This window comes from Diceros bicornis, chromosome 13 (assembly GCF_020826845.1).
Source record: "Diceros bicornis minor isolate mBicDic1 chromosome 13, mDicBic1.mat.cur, whole genome shotgun sequence".
NCBI lineage: Eukaryota > Metazoa > Chordata > Mammalia > Perissodactyla > Rhinocerotidae > Diceros > Diceros bicornis.
Window position 1 is genome coordinate 20,226,323 of NC_080752.1, and position 24,652 is coordinate 20,250,974.

The 24,652-nt window shown below is 35.2% G+C and overlaps 1 protein-coding gene across 2 annotated transcripts in view; it reads right to left on the minus strand.

Moving 5' to 3' along the window:
* Positions 1–24,652, minus strand: part of OMA1 (OMA1 zinc metallopeptidase) — a 76,507-nt gene that overhangs the window by 17,555 nt on the left and 34,300 nt on the right. For both annotated transcript variants that reach the window (XM_058552528.1, XM_058552529.1), the window contains one exon: positions 2,991–3,140. In XM_058552528.1, coding sequence (XP_058408511.1) covers positions 2,991–3,140 — 150 coding nt within the window. The remainder of the gene's footprint in view (positions 1–2,990; positions 3,141–24,652) is intronic.

The following is a 24,652-nucleotide window of genomic DNA, read 5'->3' on the forward strand; positions in this document are numbered from 1 at the left end:
CTTTAGTAGTATATAGACTCATGTAATTCTATACACTGTCTGAGGAATTACTTTCCTTCATTATAGAAATTAGACCTATGATAGCAGAGAATTCCAATCTCTAAATTATGACTACGTATTCGAATTAACAATATACTCTTGCACTGACTATCAGTTTCACTTCAACCACTAAATTACTCCCAATATTGTAGTAGAGTTTTATTACTTTCAAATTGAATTTAATTGCTTGGGGAGAAAATATAAGAAATTATATGAGGTTTTCAAATTAAGTTTCTGAACTAGGATAGTTTATTTTTAGAAGAAAAAATATCTCTCAATTTTTTTCTTTATCATTGGCTCCCAAATATATATTTGTTTCTCCAACCATTTTTCTTCACTCATTAATCAATTCATTATTATTATCACTTTTTTTTTCCTGAGGAAGATTCGTCCTGAGCTAACATCTATTGCCAATCTTCCTGTTTTTTTTTTTTTTGCTTAAGGAAGGTTAGTCCTGAGCTAACATCTGTGCCAATCTTCCCCTATTTTGTATGTGGGTTGCTGCCACAGCATGGCTGACGAGTGGTACAGGTCCACATCCGGGATCCAAACCCGTGAACCCAGGTGCCGAAGAGGAGCATGCTGAACTTAACCACTATGCCATGGGGCCAGCCCCTCATTACTATTTTAAAGACTTTTCTAAAGCACACATTTTACTTCTCTAAATACCCTTAGTTATCCAATGATAAAATGACAACTCAGAATTTAGGACAGGCTTCAGATGAAAGTTGGCTATAATTGATTTTCCAGTTTAAGCAAACCAAAGATTTTTAGAATTTCACTGGGCAAAAATAAAAAGAAAGGAAATTCTAAGACAGAATCATGTTGTTATTATGGCTTTAGAGATAGGCTAAGCCTCCCACGGTGGTATGAGGTTCTTGGGTCTTGGGCAGCAAGTCAGTGATCTCCAGTACAAATCAGTTATTAATGAAACACGTATTGCCCCAGTCCTCTGTTGCCCTTTTCAGATGAATGACTACTAAATATTATACCAAGTAAATTTCACTACTGTTTCTTTCTCAAATATTTTTCTTCAAATTAAGAGTATAAATGAAATATATTTAGGATAGGTCTTCAGAACCCATGTCTGGCTGTCCCCAATGCTCACAAAAGGCACAAAGTATGCCCAACTTATCAACAAATCCTGTTATCATTCCTTTCAAAATATATCCACAATTGGACCACTTCTCTCCTTCTCTTCTGCCTCCATAATCTCTTACCAGGATTATTGCAAGAGCCTCCTAAATAGTCTCCCTGATTCCACCTGTGCTCCACTAGTCCACTCTCCACGCAGAAGAACCAGTGATCACCATAAAACACATGAGTCAGATCAAGCCACTCTTCTGTTCAAAACCTTCTGCTAGCTACCTACATCACTTGAAACAAAAGTTAAGTCCTTACAATGATTAAGAAGACCCTTCACGGTCTGGTCCTCCTACACCTCAACCATTCTCCCCTTCCCTTACTCTGTTCAGCCCCAAAGTCTTCCTTGCTATTCCTTGAACACATCAAACACGCTCTCACTTCAGGTCCTGTGCACTTGTTGCTTCCTCAGCCTAAAATACTCTCCCTCCAGACAGCACAGGACTTGTTCCCTGCTTCTTTCCAGATTCTGTTCAGTGAGGCCTTCCTTGACAAATGAACAGACTAGTACACTTCTCCGCTGCCCAGCCCTTTCTACTACACTTAACCTGCTTTATTTTTCCCCAACGTGCTCATCACTGTTTGACATACTGTATGTATGCTTGTTTATTATTTACATTACCTAACTAGAATGTTAGTTCCAAGAGAGCAGAGGCTGTTTTGTTCCTTGCCTCTCCCAGCAATGGAACACAGAATGGCAGATTATCAATGAATATCAATAAATATTGATCATATGAATGAATGAATGAATCTTGTGGTAGTTTCTTACCCCAAACTAGATGCAGGCTGTTCTTCCTTCAAATTGCATATCACTATATTTCTACTTTTCTTATGATAAACCATATTCCTCGCCCTATTAAGAATCATTTTGTACTTATCTTAACATCCTGCAAATATCAAGAACCATGTCTTATTTCTCTTTGCATTCCTGTATCTAGCAACTTGTCTTTCTTATAATACGTAATCAATATTTGTTAAGCTGAATTTGAAGTCATACTGAAAGATACTTTTATAATACACCTGTATCTGTTGTGTTCTTCTTTAACAAATAGTTCAATACCAATTCTTAAATTGCTAAAGAATATTCTGCTTTTATAACCAACCAGAAAATCTAATGCCAGTGAGACAGAAGAAAGCATGGAGCCTGGCATGGAGACGTCTGACATCCATTTTGTACTGATGTGGAAACCACAGAAAACATTTTGAATGATGTTAACAAATCAAAAGATTTTCAGAAGATAATGAAAATTACTTGGAGAAAGCTGTTTAAGCTTGATCCATTAATGAATTCTACAAAAAAAAAAGAACCATACAACACATGCTTTACTCTATCTTTATAAAGAAATAAAAACCAGAAAGCAAACTAATATGAAGGGATTTTTTTCTAAGAAAACAAATTCCAGCATCACTATTGGAATTAATACCCATTTGACCCCCAATTGTTGCACAACTCATTAACTGGTATTTTTACAAATCAGCTTAAATCACCAAGAAAAGACTAAATTATGATCAATATGTTGAAAAAATATGCCTTGAGTTTTAGACTTTCACCAAATCAGTTTAAATTAAAAGATATGATACTGAAAAAGTTAAACTTGCACCATAAAGTCAACTACACACAGCAATTTATTCCCCAAGACTTATGTACAAGTAGGATTTTACTTTTCAGTCAAACCCTTTGAAAACTGATAATCCATAATTATAGTAATCAAAGGCTAAACCTCTCTTTTTCTAAGCACAAGAAGTAACAGCATTAAAACAAATGATAGAGTAAAAATTACATTTTGCCTTCTACAGCGTTAGCTCACCTCAGGTATGAGTCTATCCAAGTGCTCAGCTCGATTGCCATGAGAAGGGTGTGTGGATAACCACTGCGGCAACCTGGGGTGACCGTGGAGGCTATCTGCGAATTCCATCTGCTGCCAGAACACTGAACTGGCTCTGACGTCCACACAAGCCTAAAACCAAAATTAACAAAAGCACAAAACAAGCTTAGTTAAGAGGACATCTTTTAAAATTTAACTTTATGTCATTACATGTTTTAAAAATATTTTCTATCATCATTTTAATAAAAGTAGAATATGCTCATTGCCTCAAAAAAAAAAAAAAAAAACCTCAAACATAGTATTATGGAACCCAAAAAGAGAATGCCCACTCTCCCTCCTTGTGCCTCCCCCTACACAACATTCATAATAATCCCACTCTAAAAGATAACCCACTATTTTCAATATGATAAATATAAAGAACATGTATTAAGGGCAAAAATCTTCCACACAAATGAAAATTTTCTATGTTTTCATAAAAATAAGGTTTAATTATTTAATCTGTTATTAAACTGTACTAAAGAAATTTTATTCTTAATCCATACCACTAAAATAATTAGAAGACTTCAAATAAACACAAAGAGTTATAGTTTTAATGTGTACATCAATTTATCTACTTTTCTTCAATGTATGTGCTGAAAAATATATTTAAGTCATTCAAAATATCTTATAAAAGTATTAGTCTTTAAAAAAATAGGATATATAGGTCTCGTGTACATGTGTGTATAATTCCATCATACACTCACACACATATACTTACCTATGATAGAACATTCATGGAAGGCTATTTAAGAAACTGTTAATAGGAGCTGCCCTAAGGGTATAAGTGGGGTATTTGATGGTGGAGAAGAAGCATGACTTTTACTTCTGAACTATAATTAAAGTATATTATTTTTATAATAAAAATTATTTCTAAATCCTACATAAGGTGATTTAGTAAATATTATTATAAGCCTGTTCAAATTATTCACATTTCTTAACTTACTTTTTCTATAAGAAGTGATTGGAAAAAAAATGATTATATTTTATTTCCTAACTAGTTTACTTTTGATTAAAACTATTAAGAAAAAAATTACACTGTATTGACTAAAACTGCTATCAAAAAGCCTTACTGTGCTATCCACCTTAAAATAGATGTGACACACAAAAGGCAAACACAGAACATCACATGCCGATATAACTAGTCAACGTTCATGCCACATCATTCTTAACAAACAACATTAAAACATTTTCAAATGCAGGGAAAATGAAAAGAAAAATAATTAGAAATTAAAGTAAACTTAACTACTATTTCACCAGGCCGGCCCCATCATCTTAATCATTTTTAAGTGTACAGTTCAGTAGTATTAAACACAGTCACATTATTGTGCAGACATAGGCACCATCCATCCCCATACCTCTTTTCATCATGTAAAACCAAAACTTTGTACCTATTAAACAATACCTCCCCGCTCTCCCTTCCTCCTAACTCCAGGCAACCACCATTACAATTTCTGTCTTTATGATTTTACTACTCTAAGTACCTCATGTAAGTGGAATCATACAGTATTTGTCTTTTTGTGACTGGCTTATTTTACTTAGCATATTGCCCTCAGGTTCATCCATGTTATAGCATATTGCAGAATGTCCTTCCTTTTTTAGGCTGATGATATTTCATTGTATGTTATCTACCACATTTTGCTTATCCACTTATTGGTCAATGGACACTTGGGTTGCTTCCACGTTTTAGCTATTGTGAATAATGCTGTTATAAACATGGATGTACAAATATATTTTCGAGATCCTGCTTCCAATTCTTTTGGGATTATACTCAGAAGTGGAGTTGCTGAATCATTCAGTAATTCCATTTTTAAGTTTTTGAGAACAGCCATACCACTTTCCACAGTGGTTGTACTATTTTACATTCCTACCCACAACGCACAAGAGTTCCAATTTCTTCACATCTTCACCAACACTTGTTATTTTCTGTTATTTTGGTAGTAGCCATCCTAATGGGTGTGAGGTGGTATCTCGTAGGTTTGATTTGCATTATCTATTGATTAGTGATGTTGAGCATCTTTCTATGTGTTGATTGGCCATTCGTATATCTTCTTTGGAGGAATGTGTATTTAAGTCCTTTGCCCATTTTAGAATCAGGTTTTTTTTGTCGTTGTTCAGTTTAGAAGTTCTCTAATATCTAATTCTAGATATTAATCCCTTATCAGATATATGATTTGCAAATATTTTCCCCCACTCTGTGGGTTGTCTTTTTACTCTGTGGATGGTGTCTTGTGATGCAAAAATATTTTTAATTTTCATGAAGTCTAATTTGTCTATTTTTTCTTTGTTACCTGTGCCTTTGGTGTCATACCCAAAAAATTATTACCAAAACAATGTTGTGAAGCTTTTGCCCTATGTTTTTTTCTAAGAGTCTTATCGTTTTAGATCTTACACTTAGTCCTTGAGCCATTTGAATTAATTTTTGTATATGGTGTTATATAGGGGTCCAACTTCATTCTTTTGCATGTGGATATGCAGTTTTCCCAGCATCATTTGTTGAAAAGACTGTCCTTGACGCATTTTCCAGGCTTGTCAAAAAATCATTTGACCATATATGTGAAGGTTTATTTCCGGGGTCTCTATTCTGTTCCATTGGTCTATATATCTTTTATGCCAATACCACACCATTTTGATTACTGTAGCTTTGTAGTAAGTTTTGAAATCAGGAAGTGTAAGTCCTTTAGTTTCATTATTCTTTTTCAAGATTGTTTTGGCTACTTGGGTACCTTAAGATTGCAAATGAATTTCAGGATGGGTTTTTCTATTTCTGCAAAAAAATGTCATTGAGATTTTAATAGGACATTGAATCTGCAGATTGCTTTGGACAGTATTGACATTTTAACAATATTAAGTTTTCCAATCCATGAACACACACTATCTTTCCATTTATTTATGTCTTTAATTTGTTTCAGCAATGTTTTATAGTTTCCATTGTATAAGTTAATTGGTTAACTCCTAAGTCTTTTATTCTTGTTGATGCTACTGTAAATGGAATTGTTTTTGTAATTTCCTTTTCAGATTGTTCATTGTGTATACAAATGCAACTGATTTTTGTGTGTTGACTTAGTATTCTGCTACTTTGCTGAATTTATTTATTAGTTTAAACAGCTTTTTTGTGGAATCTTTAGTTTTCTACATATAAGATCATATTATCTACAAATAGAGATAATTTTACTTCTTTCTTTCCAATCTGGATGCCTTTTATTTCTTTTTCTTGCTCTGGCTAGAAACTTCCAGTACTATGCTGGATAGAAGTAAAAGTGGGCAACTCTGCCTTATTCCTGATCTTACAGGAAAAGATTTCAGTCTTTCACCATTGAGTATGATGTTTGCTGTGGGTTTTTCATCTATGGTTTTTATCACATAGATGTAGTTTCCTCCTATTCTGATTTTGTTGAGTGTTTTTATATGAAAGGGTGTTGAATTTTGGCAAATGCTTTCTCTGCATCAATTGAGATGATCATGTGGTTTTTTTCCTTCATTTTGTTGATGTGGCATATTACATTGATCAATTTTTGTATGCTGAATTGCTCTTGCATTCCAGGAATAAATTCCACTTGGTCATGGTGTATAATCCTTTTAATATACTGCTGAATTCTGTTTGCTAGTATTTTGTTGAGGATTTTTGCATATCAATATTCATAAGGGATATTGGTCTGCAGTTTTCTTTTCTCATAGTATCTTTGTCTGGCTTTGGTATCAGGGTTATGCTTGCTTCATAGAATGAGTTAGGAAGTGTTCTCTCCTCTTCAATCTTCCAGAAGGTTTGAGAAGGATTGGTATTAGTTCTTCCTTAAATGCTTGGTAGAATTCACCAGTGATGCTGTCAGATCCAGGACTTTTCTTCGTTGGAAAATTTTTGATTACTGATTCAATCACATTACTAGTTATAGGTCTATTCAAATTTTCTATTTATTTGTGATTTAGTCTTGATGGGTTTTATGTTCTAGGAATTTGTCTATTTCATTTAGGTCATCAATTTTTTGTCATACAATTGTTCCTAGTACTTGCTTACAATCCTTTTTACTTCAATAGAATCAGTAGTAATGTCTCCACTTTCATTTCTGATTTTAGTAATTTGAGTCGTCTTTATTTTTTCTTAAACAATGTTTTTTTTAAAACATAGCTAGCTAAAGATTTGTCAATTTTGTTCATCTTTTCAAAGAACAAATTTCTGGTTTCAAGATTTTTCTCTATTGTTTTTCTATTCTTTATTTCATTTATCTCTGCTCTAATCTTTATTATTTCCTTCCTTTACTATCTTTGGGTTTAGTTAGTTCTTTTTCTAGTTCTTCAAGTTGTAAAGTTAGGTTGTTCATTTGAGATCTTTATTTTTTAATGTAAGCATTTCTAGCTATAAATTTCAATCTCAGCACTGCTTCACTGCATCCCATAACTTTTGGTACGTTGTTTTCATTTTCATTCATCTCTAGTATTTATCAATTTCTTTTGTGATTTCATCTTTAATCCATTGGTTGTTTAAAAGTGTATTGTTTAATTTCCACAATTTTGTTAGTTTTCCAGTTTTACTTTTGTTATTGATTTCTAACTTCATCCCACTGTAGTCAAAGAAGATACTTTTTATGATATCTATCTTAATCTACTGAGATTTGATTTGTGGCCTAACATATGGTCTATCCTGGAAAATGCCCCATATTCCCTTAAGAAGAATGTGTATGCCGTTGCTCTGGGGTAGAGTGTTCTATATAAGTCTGTTAGATCTAGTTGATTTATTGTGTTGTTTAAGTCTTCTATTTCCTTACTTATCTTTGCCTGGTTGTTCTGTTCATTATTGTGAGTAGGATATTGAAGTCTTCAACTATTATCGTAGAATTATCTCCCCTCAATACTGTCAGTTTTTGCTTAACATATTTTGTTAGTCTGTCATTAGGTGCATAAACTTTTATAATTGTTTTATCTTCTTGTTGTACGAAACTTCTATTACTATATAATGTCATTTTTGATTTAAAGTCTATTTTGTCTGCTACTCGACTCTTTTTTGGTTACTATTTGCATGGAATATCTTTTTCCATCCTTTCACTTTCAACTAGTTTGTGTTTTTGGATCTCAAACTAGTCTCTTGTAGACAGCATATAGTTGGGCCATGTGTTTTTATCCATTCTGCCCATCTCTGTCTTTTGATTGGAGAGTTTAATCCATTTATATTTAAAGTAATTACTGATAAGGAGGGACTTACTTCTGTCCTTGTGCTATTTGTTTTCTGTATGTCCTATACGTTTTTGTCCCTCATTTCCTGCATTACTGTCTTCTTTTGGGTTTAGTTGATTTTTCATAGTGAAATGTTTAAATTTCTTCTCATTTCCTTTTGTGCATATTCTATAGCTATTTTCTTTGTACATACTATGGGGATTATATTTAACAACCTAATGTTATAACACACTAATTTGACTTTATACCAGCTTAACTTCAATAACATACAAAAACTCTGCTCTTTTACAGCTCTGTTACCACCCTTTTCAGTCCTTGATGTCATAAAATTACATCTTTTACATCGTGTGACTAAAAACATAAACTAATAATTCTTTTAAATGCATTAGTCTCCTAATTTATGTAGAAAACAAGATTTGGAGTTACAAACCAAGGTTACAGTAATACTAGCTTTTACACTAATAACTGTTTTTGTTCTTTAACTGTATTAGTCTCTTAAATCATGTAGAAAACAAACAAAAAATACAGTTACAAACCATTGTTACAATAATACTAGCTTTTATAATTGCCCATGTTTTTACCTTTATTACGATCTTTATTTCTCAATATGGCTTTGAGTTACCATCTCGTATCCATTCATTTCACTTTGCAGGACTTTCTTGAGCATTTCTTGCCAGGCAGATCTAGTGGTCATGAAATCCCTCAACTTTTGTTTAACTAGGAATGTCTTAATTTCTCCCTCACTTTTGAAAGACGGTTTTGCTGAATATAGGATTCTTGGTTAACAGTTTTTTCTTTTAGCATTTTGAATACATCAAGCACTGTCTCCTAGTCTCCAAAGTTTCTAATGAGAAATCTGCTAATGATCTTATTGAGGAGCTCTTGAATGTGATGATTTGCTTTTCTCTTGCTGCTTTCAGATTTGCTCTTTTTAAAGTTTGATTATAGCTCCCTGTGGGTCTCCCTAGTTCATCTTATTTGGAGTTCTTTGAGCTTCCTAGATGTTTATATTCACGTCTTTCATCAAATTTGAGAAGTTTTCAGCTGTTATTTCTTCAAATACTCTCTCTGCCCCTTTCTCTCTCTCTCCTTCTTCTGGGACTCCCATGATGCATGTGTTGATCCTCTTGATGGTGTCCCACAGGTCTCTTAGGCTCTGTTCCCTTTTTTCAATCTTTTTTCTTTCTGTTCCTCAGCCTCGATAAATTCCATTGTCCTATCTTCAAGTTCACTGATTCTTTTCTGCCTGTTCAAATCTGTTTTTGAATCTGTCTAGTAAATTTTACATTTCCGTTATTGTATTTTTCAGCTCCAGGATTTCTTGTTGGTTTCTTTTTACATTTTCTATCTCTATATTGATATCTCCATTTTATTCATAATCGCTTTCTTGACTTTCTTCACACCTTGCTTTAGTTCTCTGAGCATCTTAAAGAAAACTGTTTTAAAATCTTTGTCTGGTATATCTGCCATTAGGTCTTCTTAAGGGACAGTTTCTGTTGATTAATTTTTTCCTTTGAATAGGCCATATTTTCCTGTTTGTTCATATGCCTTGTGATTTTTTTGTTGAATGCTGGACCTTTGAATCTAATATTGTGTTGACTCTGGAAATTAGATGTTATCCCTTCCTCATGGTTTGCTGTTTTTTGTTATTGTTTTGATTTATTGTTTTTCTTTTTATTCACGTAGACTGCCTCTGTGCTGAGGATCAGCCTAAAGTGTAAATTTAATTTCTCAGGTTTTTTATGAGCATGTACAGTTACTTTTAATTTTCCCCATATGTGCAGTTGTTTTTAAATGTCCTAGTTTTTAATGTCTGGCCCCCAAAAGGAAAAATGAACAGTGAAAAAATGAAGTCAGGGGAAGGGCACAGGACTTTAAGTTCTCTGGAAGTCACTTCAGCCAGAAGGGGAGGGACTTGCAATAATGGGGGGAGATGCAACACAATAGCTGCCCACCTCTTTGTACCTCTGTGACCAAAAAATGGCATTCAATGATCAGAGCACAGATCTCTGATATTTGGAGGGCAGGGTCCTTTTTGCTCCCCTAGCTCCAGCAAGCTGTGTGCAAGCTGCTCCAGAAACATGCGCACAGCTGCCTGCCGTGTGATTGGAGGTGGGGGATGGATAGCCCACTACTGTGCTAAGAGCTGAAATTGACTGAAATTAAGTGCAATTCATTATCCAAGTCTTCCCCTGGAAGTTGCAAGCCTTCAACAGACTCCAGAGTTCCAAAATAGTTACATCAGACACTCTCTGCCAGTGTAGTTATTGTCTAGGTGGGGAGATAGATTCCTGGTGCTTGCTACTCCACCATCTTTTCAGAATCTCAATATAATTCTTTAAGACCTTTAAATATTCTAAATTAAAAAGAATCCAAGGTACTTTGCCCTTCTGCACATATATGGATATACATGTATATATGTTTATAATTAGGAATTTATAAATGCTTAGAACAAACATAAATATGTGATCCATGTTTATATGTATATACATACGTGAGTGTCTATATGTACAAGATATCTGTGTAATATATGCGTGTGCTTATGTATATATATAAAATATGTGTATCATATATACGTGCATATATGCGTGTGTCCATACAGAAATAATTATTTGATGCTGAATTCTAAACAAACACAGAAATATGTCCTTCAATAGCAGGTCAATACATTCATTATATAAATACAAGTTGAAATAAACAAGAATGTTATTCTTCTAAGATAATTATAAAAATATAAAGTGAGTTGAAAGAATTTTAACTGAAATCATAAGATACTATTTTTAAAAAGCACAACCCATCTAGCAATTAAAAAAACAAAACTGAAAACTGCCAGATAAACAGTTCAATAGACTTTACAAATTCAGGAATTATCTACTATGAGGTTTATCTGCTACATGTACCAAAAGAATATTTATCTAACATTTTTCACACTAAAAGTGTTAATCAAAAGAGAAATAAAATATTTCCCTCTTCAATCTCTAAGAAACACAGTTGAAGGCAATCTTTAAAGCAATATTTGATATGCACAAATGGAAGAAGAAATTAATTATCCCAAACGACTAATATATTCCCAACTTAAAAGTATTCCCAAAGGACTAGAGATTCCTGCTTTAATATTAAATAAAGGTGTTGGAGTTTGTCTATACTTCCAAAGCCCAATTCAAAGAACCATTAATGTAAGATAACTTTATTTTCAAAAGGACTATTTATATTTTTCCAATTTATGAAAAATAAGTGACAGGATGACATCAAGAAGATGGTAGACTAGGAAGCCTAGACCCCTTCTTCTCACTCCACGAAGACACTGATTCAATGACAATACACAGACAAATTCCTTTTGCGAGAAATCCAGAAACTAGTTCAGAGGCTCCTGCACCCTGGGCGAGTGTAAAACCAGACACATTGAAGCTGGTAGGAAAATGTGAGACAGCCCCTTGCCATAATTCCTATTATTCCCTATCAAACAGTGCCATACGATCTGAAGGAAACCCGAGTTCCCAGCTTCTCCCTGGGGAGGAAAAGAGTTGGACTACATGTCCAAAGTTCCAACTTTTCCAGGGCTGCCCAAGGGACTGGCTTCTATCTCACCTGTCTCAGTGCACTGACAAGACCTGGCATACACTAGATGCTTGGCAACCAGTGAGAATAAAGACAGCAGCTTGAACTAGCACACGGGTAATTTCCATAGCCTCTTCCCCCAGCTCAGCACAGCATGAGTGGGCCAAAAATCCCAGATCCAGCTTCTCCTCCCTGGGGAAGGAATGAGGTGGACCACATGTCTAACATTTCAACATTTCTGGGAACTTCTCAAGAAACTGGCTACTGTCTTGCCTATCTCAGAGCACAGATGGGATCCAGCATACTTCAGATGCCTGGGGATCACTAAGAACAAAGACAGGCGTTTGGACTAGCATGAAGGTGTGAGAGAGTTTCCTAAAATCTCTGGCTGGGCTAATTGGTGAGGATCTTCTCTCATACGAGGCCAGTTCATGAAGACTGGAAGAGGTGGTTGTTTTTTATGATGTCGAGATACCAACACAAAGAGTCAAGGAAAATGAAGAAACAGGAAAACATACCCCAAAGCAACAAGTTAAATCTCCAGAAACCAATCCTAATGAAATAGATACATGACTTACCTGACAGAAAATTCAAACTAACCATCACAAAGATGCTCATCCAGGTCAAGAGAAATGCATGAACAAAGTGAGAATTGCAACAAAGAGATAGGAAATGTTAAAAAGTACCAAACAGAAATCTTGGAGCTGAAGAATACAATAAATGAAGTGAAAAATTCACTAGAGTGGTTCAATAGCAGACTAGCTCCAGAAAGGATCAGTGAACTCAAAGACAGGTCGCTGGAAATTATCCAGTCAGAGGAGTAAAAAAAAAAATAATAAAAGAGTTAAGAAAGCCTAAGGAATTTATGGGATGTCATCCAGCAGACTAATATACACATATACACATTATAGGAGTCCCAGAAGGAGGAAAGAGAGAGAAAGGAGCAGAACGCTTATTAAACGAAATAATAGCTGAAAACTTCCCATGTCTGAGGAAGGAAACTGGACATCCAGATCCAGGAAGTCCAAAGATGAACTCAAAGAAATAAACACTTAGACATGTTATAATCAAATTGTCAAAAGTCAACGACAAAGAGAATTTTGAAGGCAACAAGAGAAAAATGAGTCAAAACATACAAGGGTGACCCCATAAGACTATTAGCGGTTTTCTCAGCAGACACCTTGCAGGCCAGAAAGGAGTGGGATGATATACTCAAAGTGCTGAAATTAAAAAATTGCCAACCAAGAATACTATAGCAAAACTGTCCTTCAAAAATGAAGGATAAAGACTTTCTCAAACAAATAAACGCTGAGGGAGTTAATCACCATTAGACCTGCCTTACAAGAAATGCTAAAGGGAGTTCTTCAAGTTGAATTGAAAGGACTATAACCACCAATTTGAAAGCACAATTTGAAAATTCACCAGTAAAGGTAAATCTATAGACAAATACAGAATACTATAACATTATAACAGTAATAGGTAAATCACTTTAATTCTAGTATAAAATTCAGCAGTATTAAAAATAATTGTAACTATAAGAATATGTTAATGAATATACAATATAAAATATGCAAATTGTGACATCAATAACACAAAGTATGTGGGGAAGGTAAAGTGAACGTGTAGAGTTTTTGTAGGCAGTTGAAGTTAAGATGTTATCAGCTTAAATAGACTATTATAACCATAAGATGTTTTACATAAGCCCCATGGTAACCATAAAGAAAATACCTATAGAAGATATACAAAAGAAAAAGAAACAAATCAAAGCATATCAATATAAAAAAATAACAAAACACAGACAGCAAGAAAGAAAAAGGACAAAAGAACTACAAGACAAACAAAAAAAACAATTAACAAAATAGCAACAGTCTTTCCCTATCAATAATTACTTTAAATGTAAATGTATTAAACTCCTCACTCAAAAGATAAAGAGTGTCTGAAAGAATGAAAAAACAAGATCCAACTATATGCTGTCTACAAAAGACTCACTTTAGATTTAAGCACACAGATAGGCTGAAAGTGAAGGGCTGAAAAAAGATATTCCATGCAAATTGTAACCAGAAAAGAGCAGGGGTGGCTATAATGATATTAGACAAAATAAACTTTAAGACAAAAACTGTCACAAGAGACAAAGAAGGACATTATATAATGAACTAGGAAGACATAACAATTATAAATATATATGCACCCAACATCAGAGCATCTAAATATATAAAACAAATATTGACAGAACTGAAAGAAGAAATAGACAGCAGTATAATTAATAGGAGGAGACCGCAAGACCCTACTTTCAATAATGGATAGAACATGCAGACAGAAAATCAATACGGAAACAGTGGACTTGAACAATGCTATAGACCAAATGGATCTAATAAACATATAGAGAACATTTTACCCAACATCAGCAGAATACACATTTTCTCAAGCACGCATGGAACATTCTCCAAGTTAGATCACATGTTAGATCACAAAACAAGTATCTTTTCCAGCCACAAACTAGAAATCAATAGCTTAGGGAAAACTGAATATTCACAAATACGTGCAAATTAAAAAACAGACTCCTGAACCAATGGGTAAAAGAAGAAATCAAAAGAGAAATTAGAAATTATCTTGAGACAAACAAAAATACAACATACTAAAACCTACAGAATGCAGCAAAAGCAGTATTAAAAGAAAGGTTTACAGCAATAAATGTCTACATTAAAAAAGATCTCAAATAAACAACCTAACTTTACACCCTCAAGGAACTACAAAAAGAATAACAAACTAAGCCCAAAGTTAGCAGAAGGAAGGGAATAATAAAGATTATAGCAGAAATAAACAAAATACAGAATAGAAAGGCAACAGAAAAAAATCAACGAACTAAGAGCTGATTTTTTGAAAAGATAAACAATGTTGACAAACCTTTAGCTAGACCTAGAAAAAAAGAGAGAAGACTCAAATAAAATCAGAAATGAAAGAGGAGGTATTACAATTGAAGTCATAGAAATAAAAAGTATCCTAAGAGACCACTATGAACAGTTATATGCCAACAAATTGGATAATCCAGAAGAAATGGATAAATCCTAAAAACATACACTTTACCAGGACCAAATCATGAACAAATAGAAAATCTGGACAGACCTAAAACTAGTAAGGAGAACGAATCAGTAATAAAAAAATCTCCTAACAAAGAACAGCCCAGGACCAGATGGCTTCACAGGTGAATTCTACCAAACATTTAAAGAAGAATTAACACCAATCCTTCTCAAACTTATCCAAAAAATTGATGAGGGGACACTTCCAAACTCATTTTACAAGGCCAGCATTACCCCGATACCAAGGCCAGACAAAGACACAAAGCAAACTACAGACCAATATCCCTGATGAACATAGATGCAAAACCCCTCAACAAAATACTAGCAAACCAAATCCAAAATCAATTAATGTGATATACTACACTGACAGAATGAAGGATAAAAATAACATGATCATCTCAACAGGTGCAGAATAAGCATTTGGCAAAATTCAATACCCTTTCATGAAAAAGAAAAACAGTCATCAAACTAGGAACAGAAGAAAATTACCTCAACATGATAAAGGCCATATATGAAAAACTCCCAGCAAACATCAAATTCAACAGTGAAAATCTAAAAGCTTTTCCTCTAAGATCAAGAACAAGACAAGGATGTCCACTCTTGCCACTTCTATTCAACACAGTACTGGAAGTCCCAGCCAGAGCAATTATGCAAAAAAAAAAAAAAAAAAGAAAGAAAGAAAGAAAAAAGGTATATAAATCAGAAAGGAAGAAGTAAAATTATCTCTGTTTGCAGATGACATGATCTTATATGTAGAAACCCCCAAAGATACCACAAAAACAACCCCTGCTAGAATGAATTCACTCAAGTTGCAGAATACAAAATCAACATACAAAAATCAGTTGTGTTTCTACACGCTAACAACAAACTATTTGAAAAGGAAATTAAGAAAATAATCCCATTTATAATAGAATCAAAAACAATAAAATACTTAGGAATAAATTAAGGAGGTCAAAGACTTGAACACTGAAAACTACAAAACACTGATTAAAGAAATTAAAGAAGACACAAATAAACGGAAAGATATCTCATGCTCATGGATTGAAACGCTTAATATTTTTAAAATCCCCATAGTACACAGAGTGATCAACAGACTCAATACAGTCGCTATCAAAATCTCAATGGCATGGGCCAGCCCTGTGGCATAGTGGTTAAGTGCACCCGCTCCACTGCTGGCGGCCCAGGTTCGTATCCCGGGCACACACCAATGCACCGCTTGTCAGGCCATGCTGTGGCCGCCTCCCATATAAAGTGGAGTAAGATGGGCACAATGTTAGTCCAGGGCCAGGCTTCCTCAGCAAAAAAAAAGAAGAGGAGGATTGGCACGGATGTTAGTTCAGGGCTGATCTTCCTCACACACACACAAAAAAATCTCAATGGCATTTTTTACACAAATAGAACAAATAATCCTAAAATTCATATGGAACCACAACAGACCCTGAAAGCCAAAACAATCTTAAGAAAGAACAAAGGTGGAGGCATCACACTTCCTGATTTCAAAATATATTACAAAGCTACAGTAATTAAAACAGAAGGGTACTGAAATAAAGACAGACATAAAGAAAAATGAACAGAACAGAGAGCCCAGAAACAGACTTACACATATCCAGTCAACTAATCTTCAACAAGTGTGCCAAGAATACACAAGGGGCAAAGGATAGTCTCTTCAACAAACGGTGTTGGGTAAACTGGATAACTACATGCAAAAGAATGAAATTGGACCCTTGTCTCACACCATAGACAAAAATCAACTCAAAATGGATTAAAGACTTAAACATAAGACTTAAAACTGTAAAACTCCTAGAAGAAAACATAGAGGAAAAGCTTCATGACATTGGTCTTGGCAATGATTTCTTGGATATGACACCAAAAGCACAGGCAACAAAAGAAAAACACACATGTGGGACTACATTAAACTAAGATGCTTCTGCACAATAAAGGAAATAATTAACAGAGTGAAAAGGCAATCTACAGAATGGGAGAAAATATTTGCAAGCCATATATCTGATAAGGGATTAATATTCAAAAAAATATAAGGAACTCCTACAACTCAACAGCAAAAACACAAAATAACCCAAATAAAAATGGGCAAAAGACTTGAATAGACATTTCTCCCAAGACATATCAATGGCCAACAGGTATATGAAAAAATGTTCAACATCACCAATCATCAGGGAAATGCAAATCCAAATCACAATGAGATATCACCTCACATCTCTCAGGATAGCTATTGTCAAAAAACAAAAGATAAGTGTTGGCGAGGATGTGGAGAAATTGGAACCCTGGTACGCTGTCAGTGGGAACATAAAAGGGTACAGCCACTAAAGAAAACAATGTGGAGGTTTCTCAAAAAATAAAAAGTAGAACTATTATATGATCCAGCAATCCCACATATGAGTATTTATCCAGAAGGATTGAAATTAGGATCTCAAAGCAATATTAACACTCCTATGTTCACTGCAGCATTATCACAACAGCCCAAGATACGGAAACAACCTAAATGCCCATCAGTGGAAAAAAGGATAAAGAAACGTGGTATACACGTACAATGGAATATTATTCAGTCTTTTTGTGTGTGTGTGAGGAAGATTGGCCCTGTGCTAACATCCATCAATCCTCCTCTCTCTTTTTTTTTTTTTTTTTTGCTGAGGAAGACTGGCCCTGGGCTAATATCCATGCCCACCTTCCTCCACTTTATATGGGACGCCGCCACAGCATGGCTTGCTGGCAAACCCCGGGCTGCCGCAGCAGAGCGCCCACACTTAACCGCTTGCGCCACTGGGCTGGCCCCTATTTAGTCTTAAAAAAGGAAACCCAGCCATATGCAACAACATGGATGAACCTTGAGGACATTATGCTAAGTGAAATAAGCCAGTCACAAAAGGACAAATACTGCATAATTCCACTTATATGAGGTATTTAAAATAGTTAAACTCACACAGCAGAGGGTAGATGGTTGCCAGGGGCTGGGGGCAGGGAGAAATAGGAAGTTGCCATTCAACAGGTATGAAGTTTCAGTTATGCAAGATGAATAAATTCTAGAGATCTGCTGTACAACATCGTGTCTATAGTTAACAGTACTGTATTATACACTTAAAAAATGTGTTAAGAGGGTAGATCTCATGTTAAATGTTCTTACCATATTAGAAAAAGGTGATAATTCTAGATCAAAATGGAAATATTTTTAAAATAAATATTCAGCCCATCACAAGCCTAATTCACTTGCCTCAATAAAAATTATGACAAAGGAACTTGTGTTTATCACCTGTCTGGAAGTACATAAAGAAAGGAAGGATGTGACTCTTTCTAGACATTTCCTTCTTAAAATAGAACTAGTAAAGGCTATCATTGGCCAGGGAAACGTAAGAAAATATGTTTTAGTGAAATACATTGGTCCGGGAATACTTTTAGACGCAGTATACTGGGATAAAGGGAGGGCACAGGTTTTAGAATCAGAAGGACCTGGGTTCAAAATACCAGTTTTGTATTTTGTTTAACTAATAACCACTCACACGACACTATGTGCCAGGTATTGTTCTAAGCGTATTACAAATATTAACTGATTATACTAACTCATTTAATCATCATAACAACCTCATGAGGTAAGTACTATTATTACACTCATTTTACAGATCAGATGAGGAAACCAAGACCCAGAGAGGTCAAGCAATTTGCTGAAGGCCACAAAGCTAATAACCGACAGAGCTACAATTTGAACCCACGTACACTGGTTCCAAAGTTTGTGACCCTGAGCCAGTAATTTAGTCTCCAAGAGTCTCAGATTCATCCGTAAAAATGAAATTAAAGCAGTAGATCATTAGGATTAAATATGATAACTCTTATAAAGTAGCCAGCCCAGAATCCAGAACATAATAGACACTATTTCTACTCTTCCTTTCCCCTGGTAAGCAACCAGAGGCCTATAGTTATTGCAGGATGCAGGGTTTGGGCATAAGTGATGAGTTCATGAATTTACAGCTAAAAAAGGGTCTAGTTTAATTCAGTCTATAATATCAATATGCATGAATGTGCATTAAGGGACATATCAATTGACAAAGAATTTGCTACTATTCAATTAGAAACTCAGTGGGATATGATATTCATAAGAGTGTGGTAGAATATGAGGTGTTCTTATAATTTGAACATTTCCCAATGCCAAAACAATGCTAGAGGAAAATGTGTAAGTAGATCTAGACCTAGTATACCCTACCCGCAGCCAAAATTTTCATTAGAAATACAAAGATAAAACGTGTCTCTGAATTTTGCTCTTTCTATTCACCTACACTCTCCAACAAAACTCATGCCAGCATCACCCTCTCCAAGAGGTAAATTATGACATTCGCAGTTCTGAATCTTTTTTCAGAATGCCATTAACACCCTACACTTGTCCCAGTCATTCTGGCACCCTCTCCTGTATTCCACATAGACATGTGGTAAATAAAATAGTCACCTGAGACAATATTACAAAGGACTGTGGAAGAGGGTAATTGGACTCCTAGAGGTAGAAGAATGCACTGAGGCTGTTTTAAGATGAGATTTAAAGAGACTAAAACAGATATAAAAATGGTCATCTTAGGGGCAATCCTGCAATAGACCAAAATTGCTCCTAGCGGGTTAAAATATTATGGAAAGTTCCATTTCAGAAATGAATGTACCTTTATCCTGGGAGGGAAAAATCTTACTGTCTGTGAGAACTTTGGCAAGTTACTTAACTTCTCTATCCTCAATTTCATCTGTAAAATGAGGATAATAATAGCACCTATACTTTACAGGTTTGTTATGAAAATTAAAAGAATTTAACACATGTAAAACACTCAGAACAGTACCCAGCACATAAAGAAATGTTCGCTATTTTTATTATCACTGTTGTCAATATCATCATCAGTGTTATCAGCTCTACTGTCATTGTTGTCATCATTATCTGCCAGGAAACTGGTTTATCTCAGTCTTTCCCTTTCATAGGTTTCTGTTCCCGGTAGCGCTGATGGCATCGCTTGTTAAATCTCACTTTTCTTTGTAACTCATTTCTTGCCTAAGCAACATTTTTCAAGTCAATAATTAAAAGTTGCTCTTTTCCAACCGAATGTGACATAGCTAAAACATTATCAATATTTGCCAATTCCTCTCATTAAAAAAAAAAAAACTTTAACATCAAAACTATTTTATGTGCCCTAACAAAGAGGAGAAATGGGAAGGCTTCCATTATTTATAATTGATTTCATTTTAAAGTTTTTTGCATCTTTTGATTGCCAGCATGTCAGTTCAACAATCAATACAATACATTAAGTTTTAATAAATTTTTACGTTTTTTCTCTATCTGAAAGTTTTATCATAAGAATCAACACTTAGAGAAGAAATCATAGCAACTAAAATATTAAATGAATATACAAAAGCCTGTCTCATTTCTCTAGGTGATACAATTACATTCAAAATAAGATGTAATACATAATGTATGTATTATGAAAGTTTACTTTATAACACACCTAGTAAATGAGATATTCTCCTCATTTATTGTTTTTTTCTAAATGAATCACTAAGCAAAGAACCTAAGACACTGACCCAAAAAGAACAAAGAGATAATCAGTTTGCTGTGACAAAGGCTCAGATTACTGACCTGGAAAACTCTGAGACCTGGATTCTAGCCGGGACTCTCACTGCTAACTATGTGTGTGTTATTGGACAAATCACTTCACCTGTTTGGTCCCTAGTCTCCTTATCTGTAAAGGGGGAAGGTGGGTCAGATTATCTCCAATTTTTCTTCCTGCTCCAAAAGTCCAAGATTCTATAACCTATTATTTTACAGAGAGTTTAGAATTTTGAATTTTCTCTTATTTCTGTGATTCAAATAAATTTTGTTTATTACCTATCTCCCCCACTAGATGGTGCGACGTGCACAGTTATTCAAGCTACTTGAAGAAATCAGCGGGCAGTTGTCTCTCAACAGGGGAAGTTAAGCTTTTGGGACTGCACAACTCCTCCCTCTGGAGGGCTCTCCAGCCACTTCAGGATATTTAACATCCCTGCCCTTCCACGTCCATTAAACACCAGTAATCCCCACCCTCCCAATCACTGTGACAATCAAAAACAACCATATACAGTGCCCTGCTAAGAGGCTGCTCTCCAGTTTGAAAATAAGGTTTTTTCTTATTTAAGAAACAGACACTCAAAAATAAAAATGGATGATTTTGTTGTTTGTGAAATCAAATAAACAAAACCCATTTCTGTAAATGACTGTAAAGTGTCAAATTCTCTTTACAGTGACGAGTGAATATACACACACAACAAAAACAAACACTTAACAGGACATCGTTTTGTCAGCTGACAGCTGGACAGCTAGTTATTATTCTGTGCTTAAATCACACCTCAGTCCTACCAATTTTTACTAACTCTATATTAGTCATTCTGAAAATTTATATAATGATAAATTAAATATCTTTTAAATGAGAAATTAAAACAACAACTATAAAAATGCAAATATACAAAATAAACTCACACACAGCCAATAGCAGAGCAGAAGGAGAGAACACTCTAGGGAAAGCAAGCTGCTTATTTTGAAAGAGGCCTCATGAGTAATTTGATTTTAGGGCGTTTTCCATATTCTGGTTAGCCTTGGCCTTAAAAGCTCATAAATCTAATGGGACAGCACATGACCAATAGATCCATCTCTCAGGAGCAGTTCGCATTAACCAAGCTCACAAGACTGACATAAAATCAGAATGCCAACCTACTAATTTACAGCAATAACTATAACTGCCAAGACTACCAAGGGCACAGGGCATTTGTGTCCTCAAGTCAGAGTGTTCTCGCCCTTTCAGGCATGCCACAAAGGAAGCCAGGCTCTAATCAGAAGGTTGCCTAACAAAGATAGAATCAGAAATAGAAGTATGTTGTATGATTTGAATATTAAATGATGAGAAGTCAAGGGAGTGTGATACATCAATGTCCAAAAAAAGGATACAAGCCACAAATAAGAATCAAGTCCAGGATATTCAGAATAACTCTTCAAGGTAGGTACTATCATTATTCCCACTTTTGAGACTAGAAAATAAACTTGAAGAGGTTGAGTGACTTGCCCACCACAGTCACGTGGAAGACTTCACACACAGCTCTAACTCTGGAGTCTCAAGTCCTAACCACGATGCTAGATAAGGGATAAAATCCTTAAAACTGCTAACAAAGAAGCCTCGAGCTACCCTTCAGTTTTATCTCTTGACACGGGTGCTCTCGAATTCTATCTACATTTTAGCCACTCTGAATTTTCAACTCCTGGACTAGGCCATCACATCTCTTGCCTCTGAACATGCTGTCTGCCATGCCAAAAACACTCCCATCAACATCTTCACCGGGGTAAGGACGACTTAGCTTTCAGATCTCCACTTTAAATATTTCTTCCTCAGTTTAATCTGTATACTAAGTTTTCTGATCCCTAGATAAAGTTACATCTCTCTGATATATTCTTCCATGGGGTCCTCTATATCTCTATCATAATACTTCAAACTGTAAAAATTATTTACTGAATGTCTCTGTATCTTACTTAAATTCTGACCTCCATAAAAGTAGTGGATCGCTACATCCTGGCAGATGGTAGGCACACATTAAATATATGTTGAATTAGTAAATGAAAATCATCATAATAGATCAGAGAAGAGTGATGGCCATCAATTTAAATAGAGTGCACCTGGGTCTAAAAGATCTGTCTTCTAATTGACTGCATTAAAAAATATGAAAAAGAATGTGTCAGTCAGAAGTAGGGGGTTAGCCCAGAAACTGCAAAATGTGGCAGCAAATACTGGCCAATGTCCATGTATTGAGAAAGTGAATATCTTAGCCTACTGGACCTGATTCTTGTTTGTGGCAGGGTGGAGAATGAAAGAGGGGAGTGTGACTGGAGTCAACGAAAGCTATAATGAGGCCGGTGCAGAAGTTCAGGTAAAAGATGCTAACAGTGGAGATGGAAACATACCAGGACTTGGTGAAAGATTAGATATAAATCATAAAGAAGAACGAAGTACTAAGGAGGACTCCAGGTTTTTTACAAAAGCAACTGAATAGAAGGTGGTATATTTATTGGGAAAAGGAAGACCAAAGAGAAACAGGTGTGAGGGGAAACCAGCCTTAACACTGAATAGGTTTGAGATACTTGTGAAATAGAGAAGAGGAAATAATAGGCAGACATATGAATATAAATGATTAAAAGATTAGGGCTCTTAGGAATTTAATTGTATTAACTCTATGATATAACTTTATTATTGTTCCTATTCTACAGATGAGGAAAACTGAGGTACAGAAAGGATAAATAACTTGCCCAGGGTCACACAGCTAGTACTCTCTCTGGCAAAGCAGATTCTCAAACTTAGGCAGTCTAATTCCAGAGCTCACTCATTATCACTACACTACATTACTTCTTTGGCAGCTGATTGACACCCCCACACTATGGGGACCCCAGAAAGGTTCAATAATTGGTACTTAGGAAAAAAGGGTTGAGGTATAAGGTTCGAATAGAGAATTAAGTAAACGTGTCCACAATGAATGAGAAAACCCCCACTTTCCTTTCCCATCTCAACCCCTAAACAATGACAGCCAGTTTTACAGGATTCTTCTGCAAAGACACTTGAATAGCCACAGAGAAAAAGCCTATCTATATTCCACGTGGAGGTTGCCCAAAGAAAAAGCTAGCTCACTGCCCTATAACCTTACAATGAAGACTACTATCCCAACCTATGCATATAGAGCTTCTGAACAGTTTCTTAGTGCCTTCTTATAAAATACGGACAATCATGAAGCACAAATTTGGGGATTTACACTTCCAGCCATGAGAGAGTAACTGGTACTGGATTTGTCCTCCCACCATAAATAATCATAAAACTGGACAAAATATATGAGGCAAACGTTTTCTGGTACTGGACAAAAGGCAGGACAAGACTGTGATCCTTCAGAGAAGAGAAACACATAACGCAACCCCCAGATTTGCGCCTGCTCTCTGCCTAGAGGCAGTTTCCTGACCACGACACAGGGAGGTAGAACCCAAGCACAGCATGGTGAGCCCAGCTGAGCTAAGGAGTTAGGAGACAATTTAGCGCTACAGAAGGTGCCGGAATTTGTGGGATAAGGTACCAGAAAGAAGCTTGCCCCAGAAACTGGTATAGAGGTTCCTTGGAAGTTTCTTAAACTGGATTTCATCAAAATTAAAAATGTTTGTTCTGCAAAAAAAAAAAAAAAACCCCATTAAGAAAAAGAAAAGATGAACCACAGATGAAAAAAACTACTTTCAAATCACATATCCAACAAATGACTGTACCCAGAATATGTAAAGAACACTCTAACGTCAATAGTAAGAAAACAAACAATCCAATTAGAATGTGGCAAAAGACTTGAACAGATACTTAACCAAAGAGGTATACAGGTGGCAAATAAGCACATAAAACCATGAGTCAGGTTATAAAAGACTAAACCTTCCACAACAAGAAATCAATAATATCTAACCTGAAGAGTCAAGAAATTACAAAATAAACATATTAGAAATATAGAGGTAAATAGCTAAAATAATTTAAGGTGATTTTCACCTCTGGGTGTAAGGGAGGAGGCAATGAGGGCTGTTATTTTCCATTATGAGTTTGTAATAATAAATGACCTTCTATACCATAATGAAATGTGTGGTTACACACACAAATGCACATATTTTTTCAAGGGTAGTATGGTTAATAGTTTCAAATGTTACTAATAGGAAAAAAAAAAGATAAAGGTAGGAAAGCAAGCATGGACTATGACACATGGAGGTAGACAAGGTGACCTTGAGAAACGTAA